Below are 22,412 nucleotides of genomic sequence, written 5' to 3' on the forward strand. Positions count from 1 at the left end.
CCGTGTGTGTAGCTGGAAGATGTGGTTATCTTTATTTATATTTAATTGATTATTCAAAAGGAAAAAAGATTACATACAAATGTAAACACTCTTAACTAAAGAAGATCATGATACAAACATTTAAGTTAATTATTACAAAATCAAAAAAAAAATTCTGTTGATGTTCTTTTCTTCTGTTCATTTCAGACATTATTTTTTTAAAAACACTAGCACTAGTGATATTACAGTTTCCCATTGCAATTTTACACCTAGTTTTCCAATGTTTTCTTTTAGTGATAATATAATTAACCAGAAGAGTTCTTTTTGTGGTTCTGTGAGGGGTCGGTCAAAGATGTGTGGTTAAGAAGAGTAGCTAAATCATAGCTAAAATATGCCCATGTCTCAGAAGAGATGAAGAGGAAACTATGGATCGCCTATTAATTTATTGCCAGAGATCTGAGGATATTTAGAAACTTTCAAATACGAAAAAACATATCCAAATATGATTATTCAACAGACTCAAATAACTCTGATGTTGTTTTAAAACAAAACCATTAGCGAACTGAAAAGACTATGGACAGAAAAGTTCAGAGAAAGATGTATACATTGATTTGACTAAACCTTCAAATTTCAATAAATGACATTTAAAAAGTGTGATACGCCAACTCACTCTGTTCTGCAGAGGCCTGTACTTGCCTCACACATGGTATGATCAACTGTCTCTGTGTTGCAAGGAGGAGGGGGGTTGCTGTAGATTTGTTATTAGAAAATAGTTGGTTTTACATAATTTTTGAAGGTTTTATGACAATTTTCATTTTATCAGAGACAAACATCCACTATTAAAATATAAAAATAAAAATTAAAGGCTGCTGGGGCTCAGTTCAGAGGTGTTTGATATGATAAATGTCTTTTTGCTGCCTCTGGGTCATACCAACTTGATGGGAGTCTGTCAGAACATGATCCAATGCTCAGACGTCGGCGATGTGTCGCCATGTACTTCGGATTGTCTTGGAGCCTCGCCTGAAGCTTGGCACACAGGTCGGAGAGCTCCTGACTACGAAAGTACGGAGGCCGCACAATCCGCACAGACACTCCTTCAGAGGTGTCCTCCTCTTCATCAGACATCAGATCGCTCGTGATGCCCCTCCACAAATCAATCTCATCTGGACTGAGCACTTTCGCCCTGGCTTCCAGCAGCTGTAAACACAGTGATCACACAAAATTCTGACTATTTCACTGAAGACAAAATTATAACATTAGCTACGGTTGTTCCTGTGTCCTCATTACACATACCTAAATCAAAAGACCTAATAAACGCATCTCTATTCCTTTATAACATAGATATAAACGTATCAAACCCATCAGTTACAGAAAGCTATCACCTAATGAAAGTAAAATAAGATAATTATTTCGTTCCTCGTGTCCATGGATTAGAGAAAATGAGCACTCACTGAAAATTATTCCTTCAGGTTATAAATATATATTTTTACCCACTGCCCTTCCTGGGCTCTGTAGCATTCATATATTTAAAGTATTTAAACAATAAGCTGAATTCTAATCTAATAAAATCTTACCCACTTCCTCCTCCGAGCTCTTCATTGCTGCCGCTTGAGGCTCCAGTGCCTGTTGGCTGTATATAACATTCCTTCTCACAGTCTCATAATACGTCTTGCAGGCAGCTGGAATCATTAAGAAGAAAAAGTTAATAAAGTAAAAGTTATTTAAACTAGTAATTAAGTTAAAAATAAACATAATAACAGTAAATTCAGTAAACGTTACTTACGTAGAATTAAGTCTTTATCTGCACCTGATAAATCCGGGCGAATACAGCTCCCAGCAAATAAGAAGTCACTGCCTCATTGTAAGGTGAGCTCAGTCTGTTAAACAATAGGGAAATTGCTTTATTTAGTGAATTTAGTAAATATCCTTTATCTTGTTTTATGACACAGTGCACGTTAGTGTTTCTCTATTTTAATCGGTCTTACCCTTGCTTTCCATAGCATCTGCAATTGTCTTTGCTACTGTGAAGCCGCCGGACTGTTTCCTATTTTAAAATAAAATAAATGAATTAATTAATTTCTTTATTATGAAGAGAGGCACATTCTAAACTTCTGATAATCACTTTGTATTAGCTTCTAATGTCTAGGAACTTCTTCACCAGCAGCATGAACCTGGTATTCTTGCCCTCACAGTCTACCATTTTATCTAGCAGTAAAATATGTGAGAAAATGTACATGACAGTTTAAAAAAGGCTTAGTCTAAGGAACTCAACAGTAGTAACTGCGTAACTCAGCTGAATATTCTATGAGCGAAAGTAAATATCCTATTAATTATTGCCTAATGGGTAGAAATCTGCTGATATCTGCTCCAGATAAACCCATGAACTTTGTGTTCAAGAAACCTTATTTTACTCCCCAATATCTTGTAAAGAAATTTGACACCCAAATACATTACCACATAAATTATTATGTTATGGTAGAGATTTAAACTGTGTGACCTGGCAACGAAGCACTGAATCTATCACTTAATATATTTGTTTACTGTAAGAGCTTATCCAGTTCAGGGTCACAGTGGGTCCAGAGCCTACTAAGAATCACTGGGAACACATCCTGGAATGGGAGCCAGTCCTTTTTGGAAACTGGAGTAAAACCCACAGGACACAGGGAGAACACACCACACTCTTCACAGATAGTCACCCGGAAGAAACCCATGCAGACACAGGGAGAACACACCACACTCTTCACAGATAGTCACCCGGAAGAAACCCACACAGACACAGGGAGAACACACCACACTCCTCACAGTCACCCGGAGGAAACCCACGCAGACACAGGGAGAACACACCACACTCCTCACAGACAGTCACCCGGAAGAAACCCACGCAGACACAGGGAGAACACACCACACTCCTCACAGACAGTCACCCGGAGCGGGACTCAAACCCACAACCTCCAGGACCCTGGAGCTGTAACAGAGACACTACCTGCTGCGCCACCGTGAAACACGCTTAATATATATATAAGATATAATATATATATAATAGGTATAATATATCAAATAACAATATTATATTTAAAATGAAAAAAAAACACACAAAAAATCTCTATACTATGGAGCCCCTAAAGGCACTGGAGGAAAAAAAAAAAAAACTATTGATTTTGCGTTCCCTCGCAAGTACATTGCGCTACTTTGCAAGTGTTTTATGATACACAACTGTCTTTGTGGCTCAGTCAACACATCAGGACACTGCAGTTTCCAGGGAAATCCAGCCACTTGAAACAGATATTATATATGTATTTACGTATCTTTACTAACACAGTTTTGTTGCCAGTACCAGTTTCGTTGACTGGGGCAGGGGTCAAGCTAAGAATCTTAAAGAAAAAACCTTAACCAAGCAAAGTCCCTCGCACAAATCCGGTCATTCAATAACAAGATGGAGGGTGTAAGGCAGTGGCTCAACACACAGAGATCTCAAGGCACGCTGCGGACTGATTTTTACAGAGACGTGGCTCAGCTCGCTGACTCCAGACACGGCTGTGAAGCTAGAGCCGGTCGCTACACCATGCATTTTATTTTATCTGGGAATTTTTTTTAAAAGCTGCAGTAAAAACAGGATACCATTTTCTGCCAGAACTGACTTTTACACACATTACTCCAATACACTACCAATAGCTACACATTTATTTAGCTGTTCACTCTCCATTCTCTCCCACTGTTTGGAAACTCTGTTCATTGTCTCTGTACTGTTCACGTAACCTTTGTCCATGCGCTTGCACTTTAAATTCTCTCATCCTCTTTGCTAAGCAATTAACAACACAGCAACAAACGTTTCAGTTGGCGCTCCCCAATAACACATCCATGTTTTCTGCTCAAAAGAGATGCTATGTCTTTACATTTCAGTCCAAGATCAAAGTAAAAATCAATGACCTGCTTCATAGTTCACCTGACACACAGCAAGCACATAATCAACGGTAAGCACAGTACTATGGAGCCCACAAAGTATTTGCGAGGGAAAATTCTCATTTTACAAATATGTAACTAAAACGTCAAATCTCCTGACTTACCATTTTCTGAATTATCAGCTGGCAGTTGAATTTCTTCAGTTTCTTCAATCTTCACAAAACTAATTTTCAGGTCCTTAGAAAGAGAATGTTTGGTTTCTTTAATCTGTCCGAACAAGATCTCTTTGACATCTCCACACACCAACAGTAGATGCAAAGCACCATATGAAAACAATTTAGCAAACACATGGGACACCATAGCAACTTCCTAGCAAGCACGTATTAACACATTAGCAACCAACTGGAATACCACAGCAACCACCTCTACTAACTTAGCAAGTGCATAGCATCGCTTTAGTAACCACAAGAAAACACCCATGTTAGCATTTCAGCCAATTGGCAACCACACTGAATGTCACAGCAACCACAGGAGATAGTGTATACAACACTTAGCAACCACAATGGATACCATAGCAACACCTTAGAAATTACCTTTTTTTTTCAGGAAATGCGCATCTAGTTATTATACACGGCTGGTAAAGTGTATCAATCGTTTATATATAAAAAAGATAAAAAATAAAAAAAAAGTAATATTCTTATAAAGGGAATAAGTCACTCTGTTCTATCTTACATGGCTAAATGTTAACTGACCAGACATATTAGCTCATTGTCTGTGTATCGATTAAATATACATATCTTATTTTCCATTTTAAATAGTTGCAACCTGACAACATCAGCACACTGAGTCACTTCGGAAAAAATATTTCTCCTCTCACAATGACACCATGAAAGAAAAAAAAAACCCGGTCAGCACATATTTAGAGGATTCGCCGTTGGTGAAAAAGTAGTGAAGGTAACAACACAGGCGAACTTACTTGGCATTTCAAAATAAAAGCCTCGTTTGACGTCTTAACGTTATTAAACGTTAATAATTTAAATTTATAAAAAGTTAAAAAACAGTTTAGATTTTATACCAAACAAACATAACTTTTGCCTAAACAATACATTACAACAACGTCTGGTACTTTTCTTGACACCTTATTTCAGTTTGAATATGCAGTCTGTGTTATTAGTTTGATTAATTTGTCTTTTTTGTTTTTCTGTGGCGGGCAGTAAATTCGTTACTGAAGCTCAAAAACAAAGAAGAGAGGAAGATTCATATTAAACAAATGTCATTAAAAAATAATCAATGAAATAATCAGCATAAAGACAAAAGCAACATAAAGCAAGTGATTTGAAACCATTTGTGTTACATTTAGTAAAACAAACATTCAAATTATTTTCCAAAAACATAATATTCATTTGAAAAAAAAAATCTAATTCTTTGAGATGAGAAAAAAGGGACAAAAAGGCATTAAATTTATGTGATACGTTTCAAACTGCACTTAACAGTAGACAGTGTGGAGATTTAATTTTGCTGTGGGTCTGTGTCGTAAAAGCAGTAGGCGCTCATTAATAAGAATTAAGTACAAACTCTTTTTCCAAAATAAGATGTGTTTTCAAAATATAAATAAAAAACTAAATGAGGTGCAAATTATTTAAACCCTATATTTAACTGAATATAATACAGCCACAAAATGAAAATGTTGATACTTTATAATAGTTTAATAATAATAATAATAATAATAATAATAATAATATATTTGAACAGCAGCAACACGTTTCAAAAAACGTAGGCAGTGTTTACTCCTTCTGTACCTCTTCTTTAACAACGTTCTGTACGCGTTATAACCTCCGCATCCTTCTGTGTTTATGATGTGTCCTGTATATCATTTTCTACACTTTAATGTAGAGGAGATGGGGAGACCCTATGGACACAGAGCGAGGTGTAGAGGCAGATAAACTGGAGGAGACTGAGCTCTGTGGCAATGTTCCTTTTTTTAGTGGAGCTTGGGCGCCATCTTCTGGACACAACTCAACTTTATTTGTAAAGCACTTTAAAAACAACAGAGGCTGCAACAAAGCGCTGAACACTGCAGGTATAAAACAAAATATAAAACACAGAACATTAGACCAATAAAACAATATAAGCAATAAACAGTAAAAAGTAAATTTAAATAAAACCATACACAAATAAGATGCAAAAAATAAAATGTATGTTAAATTAAAAGACAAGGAATAACCCAGTAAACAAGGAACGTCCCTGGACGTTCAAAATAGGTCTAAAAGTAGTCTGTCCGTCAAGGACATATTTTAAACGTCAGTGGACGTCCACAATCCATCTTAATAAGTTAGTTAAGTGGTGACCAATCGATAACGTCAGTGGACGTCCAAAACGCGTTTTATTACAAGTAATTTATTTCGGGACCAATTAATAACGTCAATGGACGTCCAAAATACGTCTAATAGTCGTCTTTTCAATGTCTGTATTTGGACGTATTTTCAACTTTCATTTTCAACCTTAAGAGAACGTTGATTAGACGGCAGTCATTACGTTATTTCAATGTTGAATCAACGGCTAAATGTTTACTGGGAAAAGTGGGTTTTGAGGCTGGTTTTAAAAGTGGACAACGAAGAGGCCTTTCTAATAAAAACTGGCAGTTCATTCCAATCGAAAGGCTCGACCCCCTCTGAGCTTAAGCCTGGACCTCGGTACCTCCAGGAGCAGCTGATCAGCTGACTAGAGGCACCGTGCGGGCACATGCAGATGGAAGAGCTCAGAGAGGTAAGGTGGGGCGAGTCCATTTAAGGATTTAAAAACAAATAAGAGAATCTTAAAACGAACTCTAAAATGTACAGGCAGCCAGTGGAGGGAGGCCAGAATGGGAGTTATATGCTCCCTCTTACGTGACCCCGTTAGAAGCCGGGCAGCAGCGTTCTGCACCAACTGGAGGCGTTTGAGGGAGGACTGGCTGATTCCAAAATAAAGTGCATTACAGTAATCCAGCCGAGACGTAATGAAGGCATGGATTACTGTTTCAAACGTGCTCATGTGCTAAAATGGACTTCACCTTCGCCACCTGCCTTAGGTGATAAAAGCAGGACCTCACTACTTCGCCAATCTGGCGATCCGGTTTAAAATCATTGTCCATTTTAAAACCCAAGTTGGAGATTACTGTCCTCTCATACTGCTTAAGGGGGCCCACAGGGGGGTGGGCTCCACAGAAACCACTGGGACCAAACACCATCACTTCTGTTTTAACTTCAGTCAAATTTAAAAAGCTTACAGACATCCAGGCTTTAATGTCCTCGAGACACAAGAGAAGAGGTTTAATAGAAAAGGCATCTTTCTTCTTCAACGGGACATAAATCTGGGTGTAATCAGCATAACAATGGAAGAGAGAACAGTAGAGGTCCTAAGATAGAGCCCTGTGGAACCCCATATGGCAGAGGAGCAGAGGATTTTGAATTCGCAAGTTTCTCACACAGGGTTCTGTCTGTCAAATATGACTTAAACCATTCCAAAGCCCCCCCGCAAATGCCCACTAAATGTTGCAATCTGGAAATTAAAATGATGTGATCCATTGTGTCAAATGCTGCAGTGAGATCTAACAACAGAAGCAACACATGATCACCAGAGTCATTGTACAGGAGGATCTTTCTTTCTTGGTCTGTATCAGTGCGGTGTCTAAGTGATTAAGTTTGTTGGTGAATGTTAGATTGTGTTTGCTTGTCCTCGACAATCATTTATAGTGAAGAACAGCATGGAAATGTGAGACAACATGAGGTCAAACAGGTTAACTTTGTTTTCTCACTGAGACTGTTGCTGCTTGAAACCTTCAAAACTGACAATGCACCAACAAACACTGCTCTGTATTTTACTTTATATTTATTGAATTGAATTTGAAAAGCCCTCTGCATGGCAGGAAGTCCTACCCACCCAATACACAGCTTCTTCGGCCTGCTGCCATCAGGGAGAAGACTGCAGAGTTTGGGCTAGAACAAGCAGACTGACAGGCAGCTCCATCCACTAAGCTGTCAGGATGCTTAATTTTCTACCTGCTCTGCCTCCTCCTTTATAATCACACTAGCAACACCCAGACTTTAATATGTTAGGTGTCCATATCATTTTATTGTTATACAATAGGTGTGTATTTGTGTTCATTTAATGTTTACTGCTGCATCATATGTTTGAAAGTAACACAATTTCAACCCTCTGTAATCCTGTACATGTTGCAGCATTGATTAAAAAAAAAAAAAAAAGCAAACTTTGACTGTAACAAGCAGAGAGGAGTAAATAGATACTGAGTGGTGTGTTGTGTGTGGTGTCTCCAGTGTCTATTGTATTAAGCTCCGCCTTTCTGACGATTGTTTTCAACCAGGTCCTGTAGAGGAGTATAAATAAGCGTCTCTCCGGCTACTTCTTCATTCGTTCTCTTTTCGGTGGCTGAAGAGTAGAAAAAAAATGTCTGGAAGAGGAAAAGGCGGCAAAGGACTCGGAAAAGGAGGCGCTAAGCGTCACCGAAAGGTTCTTCGCGATAACATCCAGGGCATTACCAAGCCTGCTATTCGTCGTTTGGCTCGCCGTGGTGGTGTCAAGCGTATTTCTGGTCTGATCTACGAAGAGACTCGTGGTGTGCTGAAGGTTTTTCTGGAGAACGTGATCAGGGATGCCGTCACTTACACTGAGCACGCCAAGAGAAAGACCGTTACCGCTATGGATGTGGTGTACGCTCTGAAACGCCAGGGACGCACTCTGTACGGATTCGGAGGTTAAGCGTTTAACTCTCAAAGCTTCTACCCAACGGCTCTTTTAAGAGCCACCCACATGTTCTATAAAGTGGCACTTCCGATTTTCTTTTCTTTATTGTGGTGACCATGGTTCTGTATTTTACTAAATATACATCTCAAGAGTGATAAAGATGCTCCTTGCTTTGAAAGTCCTTTGTGTGGTAATGAGTATGTAAGCGTGCATCTAACGCCTCACTCACTTACATGTATACATGCAAACTTTTTTGTAACTTACGTATTATCCCAAGATATGGAGGTATGTACTGATCATGTTCTCTATCTAAAACATGCAGGGACAAGGGGCTTGTATGGGGGACTTCATGTGGCCAAACGAGAGAAAATAAACGTACTTACAATGTAAATTTGTCATTAAGTTAATACTAAACCCACTGAAAGTGTATTGAAGTATTACGTCTGATATTTTAATTTATTACAAGTCAGAAATGCGCGGGAAGGTTAACAGACCAAACTCACTGAGCAATGGGTGTTCGATAGCAAGCCAAGCAAATTCTACATGATTTAAGAGTTCCCGAATTATGCGTGTAGAATTCATATTCAGAAATATATTAATCTGTAAAAATAATACATATTAATTACAGGATACATTACAATATAAATGTTCCATTTACACGATCTTTTAGGTCAGAAATGCGCGGGAGGAAGAACAAAGAGATCAGGTCGCGGGCGGAGCTTAACAAAGAAAAAGAGGAGCTGGGGGGAGGAATACAGGCCTCCGAACGCTGAGCAATGGGCTTTCGACAGCATTTTAGTAGGCGGAGCCTAACTATATTAGCATATCTGAGTCTACATAAGCCTTGTCTGAGCACCGCCCTACTTCATTCTTGGGTAGATTTTCAAAAGTTTTGAAATGCCTGAGCCAGCCAAGTCCGCCCCGAAGAAGGGCTCCAAGAAAGCCGTGACCAAGACGGCCGGAAAGGGAGGAAAGAAGCGTAAGCGCACCAGGAAGGAGAGCTATGCTATCTACGTGTACAAGGTGCTGAAGCAGGTTCACCCCGACACCGGAATCTCCTCCAAGGCCATGGGGATCATGAACTCTTTCGTCAACGACATCTTCGAGCGCATCGCTGGTGAGGCTTCCCGTTTGGCTCATTACAACAAGCGCTCCACCATCACCTCCAGGGAGATCCAGACCGCCGTGCGCCTGCTTCTTCCCGGAGAGCTGGCCAAGCACGCCGTGTCTGAGGGCACCAAGGCCGTCACCAAGTACACCAGCTCCAAGTAAACAATGAATAGACCCATCTGAACCCAACGGCTCTTTTAAGAGCCACCCACAGTTTCATTTAAGAGATCAATGCTTTTCCGTAAATAACGTAAAACTACTTCTATGAAGGACGTATAAATACCGGATTTGATTGAAGAGCCACCACGTTTTTGCGGAGATGCAAACTATTTACGTACGAATTGAAGCATGAGACACCGGGACATTTTTTCTCAAGTGTAAAAAAAAATCTGGTATTTAATTTAATATAAATATAGCTGCTTGTATAGAGCTGGAACCTATTCAGAGATTAACGAACACTCTTTGTGGATTCTAAAGAGCAACACTATCCAAATCAGCACATTTAATTATTGCTATGCTGGTCTTTCTTGTAAGAGATGAGTCGTTTGTGACCTCTTAATGTTAAATGTATTTTCTCTCTGCAGTTAGTGTGGATTATATACAGTATAATGTAGAAGAAGCGTGTAGTAGAAAGTACATTTTTACTCGTTTTAACCGAAACAAGTCGGTGGCTCTTAAAAGAGCCTTTGGGTGTTGAACTTTAGAAGGTGATTTATGCGCGCTCTCCGCGGATACGGCGGGCCAGTTGGATGTCTTTGGGCATGATGGTGACTCTCTTGGCGTGGATGGCGCACAGGTTAGTGTCCTCGAACAGACCAACCAAGTAAGCCTCGCTGGCCTCCTGGAGAGCCATGACGGCGGAGCTCTGGAAACGGAGGTCGGTTTTGAAGTCCTGAGCAATCTCACGCACCAGACGCTGGAAGGGCAGCTTGCGGATGAGCAGCTCCGTTGACTTCTGGTAGCGGCGGATCTCCCTGAGAGCCACGGTGCCGGGCCTGTAACGGTGAGGTTTCTTCACGCCGCCGGTGGCTGGGGCGCTCTTACGAGCAGCCTTTGTGGCCAGCTGCTTCCTCGGGGCTTTGCCACCAGTGGATTTACGAGCGGTCTGCTTAGTTCTCGCCATCGCGTCGAGTTCTGCTCCTCTTCTGAAAAGCAAAGGGAATGAGTGTTCGTGCAGCTCGTGGTCCTTCTTAAACTTTGGAGCAGCTCGTCGTTCATTGGGCGTCTGTAATGTTCCCGATTTCTATTGGACGGCCATCCACTCGCCGCCTCAACGCTATTGGGCTGTTTTGGTCCCGCCCACTTTTCAAATACATGTCTCTTCCCTCGTTTTTTACACAGTGGCGGGCTCCTGTGTGATGTAGTCATTTTAATCCTAATTTGGAGGGATACAAAGGGGAAGTTAAGATTCTTTCATATTTTAAAGCTTTGTACATATAACTATAGTTCCTTCATTAGAAACTGGGAATCAAATCCCAGAGAAATATATAAACCGTTTTGTGATGTTTACAGAGAAAATATATGAATAAACACCGTCATATAAAGTCGAAGAAACGGTGAAGTGCTAATGACGTTTGGGATAAAGACGAATAAATATTACAGCCCAAAATAATACGAAAACTGTGTTTGGTATTTTCCCCAATCTCCCCTAAAACTATTTTAGTGCTTTTAAACGGTTTCATTTAGTAACGGCCATTCGGAGTGAGTAGTGTATTATAGTTTGTTACATGAGCTTGTTTTTCTGATTTATGGCGTAAACACTTGTGAAACAGTTCATATGAAACATGTTATGAAGTCCGGGTAAATTCTAAGCAAAAAGTGCACTTTTCTTGTAAGTGTAGGTGGCTCTTAAAAGAGCCTTTGAGTATTTATTTACACGTGGAAAAGGATAGTTTACTTGGTCTTGGCTGCCTTCTCGGTTTTTTTGGGCAAAAGCACAGCCTGGATGTTGGGCAGTACTCCGCCTTGAGCGATAGTCACTCCTCCGAGCAGTTTGTTGAGCTCTTCGTCGTTACGAACGGCCAGCTGCAGATGACGGGGGATGATTCTGGTCTTTTTGTTGTCGCGGGCAGCATTTCCAGCCAACTCCAGAATCTCAGCGGTCAGATACTCAAGCACAGCCGCCAGATAAACAGGTGCTCCGGCACCAACACGCTGAGCGTAGTTTCCTTTACGTAGAAGTCTGTGCACACGGCCAACGGGGAACTGCAACCCAGCCCGAGATGAGCGGCTCTTAGCCTTAGCTCTAGCTTTTCCGCCAGTCTTGCCTCTTCCGCTCATTTTTATGTTGCTTTTCAGTTGACGACAAAGTTGAAATAAAATACTTAGCCTCCGAGGACTCTTAATATAGAGAAACCGACTGCGCTCCTATTGGCTACAGGCTACTGCTCCTCAACAACCAATCAGACTACGGTTCACCCAGCGTTCATTTCCAAGCACCCACCCCCCAACCGCCAGGATTTGTTCCGCTGCTGTCTGTGTTCTAGATATTCATCTCATTTCTGAGAAGATTTGTTCGTGTGTGGACAAAATAAAAACGAAATAAAAACAATTCCCGTCACAAAATCATTGTGTTTTAAGGTGAAGATGTTTTTTTTTTCATGTTTTCTGTGCTCGTGTGTTTAGGGCTAGACTGCCTTTGTCTTCCTGTGGCACTTCTTCTCCCTCCAGTTCTCTCCATCACTGTGGTCAGCACAACACTGATAAACATTGGAAATATTTCTGTAAACGGCATTTGATTTTTTTTAACACTCAAAAATTCCCCAGTGTTAAACATAAGGATCTCTGCATTAAATGTGGAATTCACACGAATAATCAGCGTGGTACATTTTTCTGGGAGTGGAACAGGTCACAGAAGTTTGTATTCAGTACAGAAAACGACCACTGGAAACTGATGTGGTATTTGACCCTCCCTCCTCTCCCCAAACCCACACTTACACACCTCACCCCACCCCCACCAGCTCATAGATATACAGAGGCTTTCATATATAAACAGTCCTGCTGTGAACTATATCCATATGAATCAGAAGATTATACCAGATTTTACCAGCTGTCCCTCTTTATTACTGCTTTCAGTTTCCAGAGCCTCTGTGGAGATCTGCAAGTTCCTGGCTTCATTTCTTTAATTATATTCAGTGTAACCTGTATAAATATAATTGTGAAATGTATGTAATTACTTCAGTTTGAGGTGAATGTGATTAAATTGTTTAAGGAGCGTCATACATTCTGTAAACTTTCCCTGATTTAGGTCTGACTTCTGTTCTTTTTGCTCAGGAAATTCAATGCCTTGAGGTATCCATGCCCTTGTGTACTCTCATCTACACTGGCAGTTTACAGTGGTTCAGTTATGTCTCCTTGTATTTTAGTGGCCTTTTTCCAATTTAAAATGGAGAATTTAGGGCCTAATTTAGACCAGTATCGTGAGGCCCTAAATCATCCTTAGATACATTTTTCTTTACTCTCCCTCTCCTTTCTTTTTCATCTGTGATATGACAAAAAAAAACTAACTTAAATATACGTGCATTTTAATTTATAGAGCACCTTTCATACAGAAGCAATTCAAAGTGCTTTACAGTAGAAAGAAACAGTTTAAAAGCCAGAATAAAACCATAAAAGCCAAATAAAACAATTACATAAAAAGAGTAAAATGATTAAATGATTAAAACAATTTAAAAAGATACAATAAGAGAAAAGAAATAAATGCCGTTACAGAAAAGTGCAGAGTGTTTTAAACTGAGCTGTAGCTGCTCAAACAGGAGTGTTTTAAGTCTTGATTTAAAAGTGTCTAAAGTTGGGGCTCTTCTAATATTCTCAGTCGGCTGGTTCCATTTAAGAGCGGCGCCGGAGCTAAACGCTGCCTCTTCATGTTTAGTTTTGACCTGAGGCAGGACTAACTCTAGTTCCTAAAGATCTGAGAGCTCTGCTCGGCTCATATCTCTGCAGCAGATCTGATAAATACACTGCTCCTACCCCATTTAGACATTTATAAACCAGTAATAACACCTTAAAGTCTATTCTGTAACAGACTGGTATCCAGTGTAAGGATTTGAGGATGGGGGGGTGGTGTGATCTCTTCTTTTGCTCCGAGTGAGAACTCTGGCAGCTGCATTTTGAATCAGCTGAAGCTGTTTAATGGTCTTTTTTGGAAGTCCAGCTGAGAGACCATTACAGTAATCAATGCTAGAAATAAAGGCATGGATCAGTTTCTCCAGCTCTGGTTTAGTCAGAAAATCTCTAATCTTACTGATGTTCTTAAGATGGTAAAATGCTTATCTAGTAACTGCTTTAATATGAGACTAAAACTGAGATCTGAGTCCATTAATACACCAAGGTTGCGAGCCAGTTCTTTAGGTTTGAGGGCTCTCGAGTCCAGATACGCAGCTAATCTTTGTCTCTCATTGCTATTCCCAAATAGTATAATCTCAGTTTTATCTTTATTCAGCTGGAGAAAGTTGTGTCCCATCCAGTTTGTGATGTGTTCAAGGCACTTGCTTAATGAGTCAACTGGGCCAGAGTCGTTTGGGGACAGGGCCATGTAAATCTGAGTATCATCTGCATAGCTGTGACAGGAACAGCCCATAGTCCTGTAGGATCTGGCCAAGAGGAAGCATATATAAATTAAATAAAAGTGGACCAAGAATAGAGCCCTGGGGGACACCACAGGTTACTGGCATGTTCTCTGAAATATTATTTTCTATTTCTACAAAGTAGTTCCTGCCTTCCAGGTAAGAAACCAACCACTTCAGGACTGTTCCTGAGAGTCCAACCCAGTTTGCGAGTCTGTCTTTAAGAATCTTATGATCAATGGTATCAAAAGGCAGCACTAAGGTCAAGAAGTAATAAAAGAGGTACCTTTCCAGCCTCTGTATTTAAGCGGATGTCATTAATTACCTTGATTAGAGCAGTCTCAGTGCTGTGATTAGACCGGAACCCGGACTGAAATTTGTCTAGGCTACTGTTAATGGGCAAGAAACTAGTGATTTGCCTGAACACTATTTTCTCAATGATTTTGCCAATGAACGGTAAATTAGAAATTGGCCTGTAGTTACTTATCTGAGATGATTCTAAATGTTTCTTTTTTAGAAGAAGCTTTACAACTGGAGTTTTTAGTGAGCTCTTAAAAACCCCCGTCATGAGTGAGGTGTTTACAATGTGGAGTATGTCTGGTGCTATAGTGTGAAACACACGCTTTAAAAATTTGGTTGGTAGTGTGTCAAGACTTCAAGTAGATGATTTGAGATGATTAACTGTGACAATTAAAATTTTATTATCAACAGTACTGAACTCTGACATTTTAACTAAAGAGTCTTTATGAGGTGATGGAGAGGGTACAGACTCATTGTTGGATATAGATGTACTAATCACTCGTCTGATATTCTGGATTTTAGTGTTAAAAAAGAATGCAAACTCATTACATCTCTCAGTTGATACTAATTCAGGTGACATTGGTGTGGGTGAGTTAGTGAGTCTGTCGACCACGGTGAAGAGGATTTTGCTGTTGTTAGTTTTATTGTTGATGATGCTAGAGAAATAGGATTGTCGTGTTTTGCATATTATCGTATATTTGAACGTTTCTTTGTAGATTTCTTTGTGAATATGAAGACTTGTTTGACACCATCTTCGTTCTGCCTTGTGACACTCCCTCTTTTGGATTTGAACAACAGAAGCATTTCTCCATGGTGCTTTCTGTTTGCAAGACAAAGCCTTCACTTTAACTGGTGCAATCTCATCCATAACACTGACAATGTTTTAATTAAAACTATTCAGCAGATCATCAACAGAATTGGATCGTTCACATGGTGTAGTGCACATTTTACTCATGTAAAGTGTAGCTGTGCAGTCCTTTATAATTCTTTTCTTGACACAAACTCTTCTGTCCGTGATGACTGGTGAGGCCCAAATATCAAAGAACACACAGTAGTGATCTGACAACGCGACATCCTTCACAGTCACTGATATGTTGAGACTCTTTGAGATAACCCAAATAAAGAGATTTGAGACTGAACCCAAATAAAACCAAGGAGATGGTCGTGGATTTCAGAAGATCCACTCGCACCGAGACCACGGCCCTCCTCATCAATGGAGTGGAGGTTGAGAGAGTGGAGCACTTCAAGTACACATCTCTGCTGACCTCACATGGGCCTTAAACACCCGATACCAAGTGCGGAAGGAACAACAGAGACTCTACTTCCTCAGGAAGCTGAAGCACTCTCACATCCCTCAACACTTGTTGGTGAACTTTTACAGAGCCACCATCGAGAGTATCCTGACATACTGCTGCAGTCTGGTTCACCAGCTGCACAGCACAGGACAGGAGAGACCTACAGCGAGTGGTGAGAGGGGTGAAAAAAATCATAGGCCATCAGCCATTGACCCCCCTACACCCCCCCCCCACCAACTACTTTAACCAATCCATCTTGATTGATAATCAATAGAATCAACGGACAACCACCCATTCTAACGGACAAGCAATTGCACATGACACTTTTAAATAAAGCCTGTATATATCTTCTGTTCTAATACCTCTGAATAATCTTTGTGTTGTTTTGCACATGTATAGATTTTATCTTTTAACTGCTGCCTGAGAGAGGACGCTAAAACTGCATTTCACTGTTTTAATACTGTTCTGAACATTGTTTTCTTAGTGACAATAAAAGCTATTCTATTCTATAACATTATCCAGTGTGTGACCATGACAATGTGTACTCGCTGTAACATGCTGTGAAAGGCCAAAAGAATCCAATATGGCGAGCATGTATGTTAAAGTCACCAGCAATAACAAAATGGTCAAAGTCAGTACAAATAAAAGACAGCAGCTCTGTAAATTCATCAATAAAATTAACACTGTACTTCAGAGGCCTGTAGATAGTTACTAGTTATATCTGTGGTGTCCCTTTCAGAACTACACAGAGGTACTCGAATGTTGTGAAGTCACCAAATGATAACTGCTTGCACTGAAAAGAACCATGGAACAGAGCAGCTAGACCCCCATCTTTTCTACTGGCACATGATTTTTTTTGGTGCCCTATAAATATATCAGAACAGTCGATGCTGGGGCCTAAGGTGCTGTTTTTTCACAAGTCCCAAAATCCCAGGCAATGCCCCTGCTCATGGCATGGGATTTGGGTGAAGAAAAAAAACGAGCACAGTGTTTTATAAAACACACACCAGTTTATAAAATGTGTTTCTGAACTATCAAAACTAAATTAAATGTGCAATACTTTGAACAAGCGTCTCATGCTCTTCATTTTGTTTGGAACTGTTGATACTGTACACCGAGGTGTTGGACTGTTCAACAGAGAGTTACCTTTGTGCCAGGAGCCATTAGACTATTGAATGAGCACTAATTACTTAGATATTAGGATTATTTCTGGTGATCACAGGTGCTTAAATGTTCTGTCTTTATCTGTTGTCTCCCTCATGTTATGTCTGTGTGCCCAATATGAATAGCCCCTCTGGGATAAATAAAGTGAATTTGGTTTGAATGCACTGTGACCCTGAATTGGATAGAGGTTACAGACAATGAATGAATGAACTGAAAGCCCAAAACTCAAGGTGGACCTACAGGACTTAGGAAAGCTGTCCATTGTTTAAAAAGATGAATGATTCCAAATCAGAACAGTTAGTTTTGTTTCACATCAAACTTCCTATATGAGAAGAAATGAAAGTAACTGTATTTGGCTCCACCCACCAAGGATGTTGTTAAAGTTTGTATTTATTTTTAAATGGGGTGGAGGGGTGCGCGTCGGATTGTCTCCTATTTGGGTGTAAGAAGCACTTGCAAAGCGTGAAAATTCTCCAAGAAACCACACCCTTTGTAGATCAGATTTCTACTGAAGCCAGTTCTGTTTGTATCTCATTCTGAACCCTCTCTGATCCTGCAACAATGAAGCTCCAAATCACACTGCTGCTCGTCTGTGGGCTTTATCCATCAGGTAGGGAATTGTACAGAGTGCTCGTTTTTTTTAATGAATATTAACTTTATCAAACAATGTCTCTCACTTTGGAAATGTATTATTAAAATGTTATTAATATTAAAGTGAACTATTAATATAAACATTGATTAAAATCAAATCCCTAATGCAAACTAACACACTTTTATAAAATCATTGTTGGGATTTTACAGTGTATTTTTCAACAAACCAATAATTATTTGTGCTTTTCTGATTGTGTTCAAATTATAATATTCAGTAACATTTTTGCAAATTCATAAATAGTTTTTTTATTCTGCAGCTTGCAGTTTGCAAATTGAAAGAGTGCGTCAGCATTTACACACAGTTAGTAAAGTGCATGTGTAAATAAAGGAAATGCACAAATTTTGTTCTAGTCAACTTTATTTTAACTGCTATTACATCAAAACTTTATCCAAATAATTGTTTTTTACCTGAGAACAGATTTGATTCACTCCCCACACACGTGGAATGTCAATCTTTATTCTGTGTATAAATATATCTATATTATATATATATTTGAAGATTACGCAGTGTTGCTTGTTTGACTTTCCAATGATCATTTTGTTTAATTCACATAAAGTTTTTCTTTTCTTCTAGCTCTGTCACTGAATTGTTATCAGTACATACCTGGCCCTTCTGGGACATGCACAACCACGCAGACAGTTTGTCCAAGTCAGTGTGTCAGTGCAACCGTCATTGTCAATGCTAGTGAGTAACAGCTCAGTACAAACCAATGTCAGTGTCTTTTTTTTATCAATTTCACCAATCCCTTTTTGTCTTTAAGCAGCTGAATCTTAAGCATATGGTCAGTAATGCAATAAAAATTTGGTCATAAACATATTCTCCCTGCTGTTTTTAACAATGGTTGTCATTTAGAGAAGAATAACATATTATCGATCTGTGTGCATTATTTATCATCTGTGTCTGTAATGGGTGCATTTTCATTTTAAAGGGGGTCTACAAACTTTTGCAGATGTAGTGTATTTCTAGGCTGTACATGTTCTGTATGTTATCTGTGTTGGGAAGTTTCCCCAATAACTAATGGTCTGTTTTCTGTAGCTGGTCAAAAAAAGGAGATCAGTACTAAAGACTGTGCCTCAGCAGCTGAGTGTGTCAGCGGGAGCCTAAACCTGGGAATTATGAAAACAACGATCAACACCCAGTGCTGCAGCACAGACCTCTGCAACAGTCAAAATCCTCCAGGTAAAGAGCTTGAGGGAGACACAGTCCTTCCAATCTAAGTGAGTTTTAATGACCTTTTTTAATTGTCATCTACAACGGCAAATAATTCCTGCTAAATCTCTGCTTTTTGTTTGTTTACTGAAGCTTTGCCCACTAAGTCACCCAATGGTAAACAGTGTTATTACTGCACTGATAAAAACTGCTCAGAGATCGTAGACTGTCTGGGAGATGAGGATCAGTGCATCAGTGCCACAGGTAGAGTGTCCACACACACACACACACACACACGTTCTATGGCATCGCTCAAAGGACCCTAGCACCTTTTTTTTTAAAGATAATCTTCTATATGGTGAGCTTGTAGAGGTCCTAATCATTTTGAAGAACAGGACAAAAAGGGATTAGCAAAGTACACAGTGCAACATATGTACTATAGTACCAAGTGCTCTTATGGTAAGGAGAGCTGACAAAACATTAATATTTTGTATATACTTATTTTAAAATGTTGTGGTTTGCTCCATAAAGACTTACCATGGTATGAAAAAGTTTGGGCAACTCTGATAATTATCATGATTGTATTATAAATCATCAGTTGTTCAGCAATTTCAGTTAAATATATCATTTAACAGACGAACACAGTGATATTTGAGAAGTGAAATGAAGTTTATAGGATTTACAGAAAGTGTGCAATAATTATTTAAACAAAATTAAGCAGGTGTATAAATTTGGGCACCCTTGTTGTTTTATTGATTTGAATAGGTTTATCACTAATTATTAATTCATTCATTCATTCATTATCTGTAACCGCTTATCCAATTCAGGGTCGCGGTATCACTAATTATTGGAACACAAAATTTGTTTTAATTTTTTTGTAAGCTCATTGACCCTTGACCTACATACACAGGTGAATCCAATTATGGGAAAGGGTTAAGGGGACAATTGCAGGTTTTTCTCCTCTTTGCATCTTCTGGCAACATGGCAGCCTCAAAACAACTCTCAAATGACCTGAAAAAAAAGATTGTTCAACATCATGGTTTAGTGGAAGGACACAAAAAGCTATCTCAGAGATTTCAGCTGTCAGTTTCCACTGTGAGGAACATAGTGAGAAAATGGAAGACCACAGGCACAGTTCTACTTAAGACCCAAAGTTCTAGTTAAGGCCAACTTCAAAGATTTAAAACATCTTGCTGCTGCAGATGGTGTCACTGCATGAGAGGCTGTATGGGAGCGTAATGCAAAAGAAGTCTGTGCACACACCACAAACAGAGTCTTTTGAGGAGTGCTAAATCACATTTGGACAAGCCAGCTACATTTTGGAATAAGGAGCTGTGGACTGATGAAACTAAAACTATTATTTGTTATTTGGACATAACAAGGGGTGGTATGCATGTTGTAAAGAGAGCATAGCATTCCAAGACAAACACTTGCTACCCACAACCAGAGGAGGTACTGGGAATCTTGTTAAAGTTGAGGGTCACATGGTCAATAGCAGCAGATTCTTCAGAAAATATTTTCAAGAATCAGTTGCACCGGGGCTGGATACTTCAACAAGACAATGACTCTAAACACTGCTCAAAATCGACTAAGGTATTCATGCAGAGGAACGAGTACAACGTTCTGGAATGGCCATCTCAGTCCCCAGACCTGAATATTATTGAAAATCTGTGGTGTGATTTAAAGCGGTCTGTCCATGCTCGGAAACCATCAAACCTGACTGAACTGGAGATGTTTTGTAAAGAAGAATGGTCCAAAATAAATTCAGCCAACATCCAGACTCATTAGAAACTATGGGAAGCGTTTAGAGGCTGTTATTTCTGTGAAAGGAGGATCTACTAAATATTGATGTAATTTTTCTGTTGGGGTGCCCAAATTTATGCCCCTGCCTAATTTAATTTAAATAATTATTGCACATTTTCTGTAAATCCTATAAATTTCATTTCACTTCTCAAATATCACTGTAGGGTGGCACGGTGGCGCAGCAGGTAGGTGTCGCAGTCACACAGCTCCAGGGAACAGTCCCACTCTGGGTGACTGTCTGTGAGGAGTGTGGTGTGTTCTCTCTGTGTCTGCGTGGGTTTCCTCCGAGTGACTGTCTGTGAGGAGTGTGGTGTGTTCTCCCTGTGTCTGCGTGGGTTTCCTCCAGATGACTGTCTGTGAGGAGTGTGGTGTGTTCTCCCTGTGTCTGTGTGGGTTTCCTCCAGATGACTGTCTGTGAGGAGTGTGGTGTGTTCTCCCTGTGTCTGCGTGGGTTTCCTTAGGGTGCTCCGGTTTCCTCCCACAGTCCAAAAATGCACGTTGGTAGGTGGACTGGCGACTCAAAAGTGTCCATAGGTGTGAGTGTGTGAGTGCGTGTTGTCCTGGGAAGGACTGGAGCCCCCTCCAGGGTGTGTTCCCGCCTTGCACCCAATGATTCCAGGTAGGCTCTGGACCAACTGCCGCCCTGAACTGGATAAGGGTTACAGATAATGAATGAATGAATTAAATATCACTGTGTTTGTCTGTTATATGATATATTTAACTGAAATTGCTGATCCGAACAACCAATGATTTATAAAGACAAATCCTGAAAATTATCAAGGGTGTCCAAACTTTTTCATACCACTGTATCTCTATCACTCATTCGTTCATTCATTCATTCGTCTGTAACTGCTTATCTAATTAATGATAAAGGCTAACAGGCTCATACTCTATAGGTTTTGTAGCAATCTACTGAGGCAAACACCTGGGAATATTCTGTTTTTGTGACATCATAAATCATTAATTGAAAATGTCCTTGCTTTCTCTCTCACAGTGAGTGCTGATGGTGTTCAGATGGGTATGAAAGGCTGTGCGACCAGAAGTATCTGTAATGCCCCTACAGGGAGTATGCAGACAGCTGGAATCAGTGGAGATGTGAGCTGTTGTTCTGGGAATCTGTGTAATGGCGCTGAAGGGGTTAAGATCAGTCTCCTGTTCGTCCTGGTCCCTCTGCTCTCCTCCTTCCTCTTCCTCTGAAATCTCTGCTGAAGAGGATATTATCTCACATTTCTGTGTTCTACATTTCCAGAGCCACAGACTCATGTAATTAAAGGTGTCCCAGTGACTCAGTTTGAACGTATGAATGTATTACTTTTTAATAAACAGTGTTGAGACTGAGGGCTGCAGTGCGTTTTAATTTCTTTTATGCAGTGACCACGAGAGTCAAGACAAATCTACATGGTGACCCCATTTTGTTGCCTGTTATAATATTCAATAAATAAATAAATACATTAATTAATAAATAAATTAAATAATAAGAAGAATAATTTCATCTGTTTTTACATTAATTCTTATTTAATTTCATGCTGCTATCTCTGAGCTTTTAACCCTCTCAGAAAATGGTGCAATTTATGTATTCCATGGGTTTGAAGTTATGGGATATTTTCGGAGTGGGTTCTGTGTTGGGCGTTTTCAGGTTTTGTCTGGTTTCAGTGTGCAGCACTAATGTAAACAGATGGGAAAGAGGGAAACATCATCTAATGGAAAACTGTTAGCACAGTAGAGTCCAATGCATTTCACTGCTCTTTTGAC

At 39.7% G+C, this 22,412-nt stretch overlaps 6 protein-coding genes across 7 annotated transcripts; 3 read left to right on the top strand and 3 right to left on the bottom strand.

Annotated features, from left to right (window-relative positions):
* Positions 1–162: 162 nt before the first annotated feature.
* On the bottom strand, positions 163–4,798 carry LOC136697662 (uncharacterized protein C14orf93-like). Of its 2 annotated transcripts, none has more exons than XR_010802731.1 (6): positions 4,473–4,798; positions 4,044–4,116; positions 1,965–2,023; positions 1,763–1,856; positions 1,554–1,658; positions 163–1,176 (listed from the first exon to the last, which is right to left on the bottom strand). XR_010802731.1 is itself a non-coding variant. In XM_066672873.1 (6 exons), exons 5-6 carry the CDS (start codon positions 1,576–1,578, stop codon positions 856–858), a joined length of 342 nt encoding a protein of 113 aa, XP_066528970.1. In that variant the 5' UTR covers positions 1,579–1,658; positions 1,763–1,856; positions 1,965–2,023; positions 4,044–4,116; positions 4,473–4,798; the 3' UTR covers positions 163–855. The 2 variants fall into 2 exon arrangements, 1 of the variants encoding a protein (XP_066528970.1); XM_066672873.1 differs by having other exon boundaries at positions 1,558–1,658.
* A 3,513-nt stretch (positions 4,799–8,311) lies between these two features.
* On the top strand, positions 8,312–8,901 carry LOC136697664 (histone H4). Its single transcript, XM_066672875.1, has one exon. The coding sequence runs from the start codon at positions 8,326–8,328 to the stop codon at positions 8,635–8,637; it is 312 nt and encodes a 103-aa protein (XP_066528972.1). The 5' UTR covers positions 8,312–8,325; the 3' UTR covers positions 8,638–8,901.
* Positions 8,902–9,519: 618 nt separating this feature from the next.
* On the top strand, positions 9,520–9,940 carry LOC136697652 (histone H2B 1/2). The gene has a single exon (XM_066672865.1). It carries the CDS (start codon positions 9,520–9,522, stop codon positions 9,892–9,894), a length of 375 nt encoding a protein of 124 aa, XP_066528962.1. The 3' UTR covers positions 9,895–9,940.
* A 429-nt stretch (positions 9,941–10,369) lies between these two features.
* On the bottom strand, positions 10,370–10,984 carry LOC136697637 (histone H3). Its single transcript, XM_066672849.1, has one exon. It carries the CDS (start codon positions 10,853–10,855, stop codon positions 10,445–10,447), a length of 411 nt encoding a protein of 136 aa, XP_066528946.1. The 5' UTR covers positions 10,856–10,984; the 3' UTR covers positions 10,370–10,444.
* Positions 10,985–11,596: 612 nt separating this feature from the next.
* On the bottom strand, positions 11,597–12,030 carry LOC136697646 (histone H2A-like). Its single transcript, XM_066672858.1, has one exon. It carries the CDS (start codon positions 12,010–12,012, stop codon positions 11,626–11,628), a length of 387 nt encoding a protein of 128 aa, XP_066528955.1. The 5' UTR covers positions 12,013–12,030; the 3' UTR covers positions 11,597–11,625.
* A 5,434-nt stretch (positions 12,031–17,464) lies between these two features.
* LOC136697626 (phospholipase A2 inhibitor gamma subunit B-like) lies at positions 17,465–22,038 on the top strand. The gene is made up of 5 exons (XM_066672839.1): positions 17,465–17,666; positions 18,282–18,392; positions 18,744–18,887; positions 19,011–19,121; positions 21,655–22,038. Exons 1-5 carry the CDS (start codon positions 17,618–17,620, stop codon positions 21,855–21,857), a joined length of 618 nt encoding a protein of 205 aa, XP_066528936.1. The 5' UTR covers positions 17,465–17,617; the 3' UTR covers positions 21,858–22,038.
* Positions 22,039–22,412: the final 374 nt, after the last annotated feature.

This window comes from Hoplias malabaricus, chromosome 5 (genome assembly GCF_029633855.1).
Source record: "Hoplias malabaricus isolate fHopMal1 chromosome 5, fHopMal1.hap1, whole genome shotgun sequence".
NCBI lineage: Eukaryota > Metazoa > Chordata > Actinopteri > Characiformes > Erythrinidae > Hoplias > Hoplias malabaricus.

Bases quoted from the DNA above. Each gene is read 5' to 3' on its own strand.
- LOC136697626 (XM_066672839.1), top strand. From the start codon at position 17,618: ATGAAGCTCCAAATCACACTGCTGCTCGTCTGTGGGCTTTATCCATCA. The intron at 18,393-18,743 runs GTGAGTAACAGC...TGTTTTCTGTAG, and splicing joins AACCGTCATTGTCAATGCTA to CTGGTCAAAAAAAGGAGATC. The intron at 18,888-19,010 runs GTAAAGAGCTTG...TGTTTACTGAAG, and splicing joins CAACAGTCAAAATCCTCCAG to CTTTGCCCACTAAGTCACCC.
- LOC136697637 (XM_066672849.1), bottom strand. From the start codon at position 10,855: ATGGCGAGAACTAAGCAGACCGCTCGTAAATCCACTGGTGGCAAAGCC.
- LOC136697662 (XM_066672873.1), bottom strand. From the start codon at position 1,578: ATGAAGAGCTCGGAGGAGGAA. The intron at 1,177-1,557 runs GTGGGTAAGATT...CTGTGTTTACAG, and splicing joins TGAAGAGCTCGGAGGAGGAA to CTGCTGGAAGCCAGGGCGAA.
- LOC136697646 (XM_066672858.1), bottom strand. From the start codon at position 12,012: ATGAGCGGAAGAGGCAAGACTGGCGGAAAAGCTAGAGCTAAGGCTAAG.
- LOC136697652 (XM_066672865.1), top strand. From the start codon at position 9,520: ATGCCTGAGCCAGCCAAGTCCGCCCCGAAGAAGGGCTCCAAGAAAGCC.
- LOC136697664 (XM_066672875.1), top strand. From the start codon at position 8,326: ATGTCTGGAAGAGGAAAAGGCGGCAAAGGACTCGGAAAAGGAGGCGCT.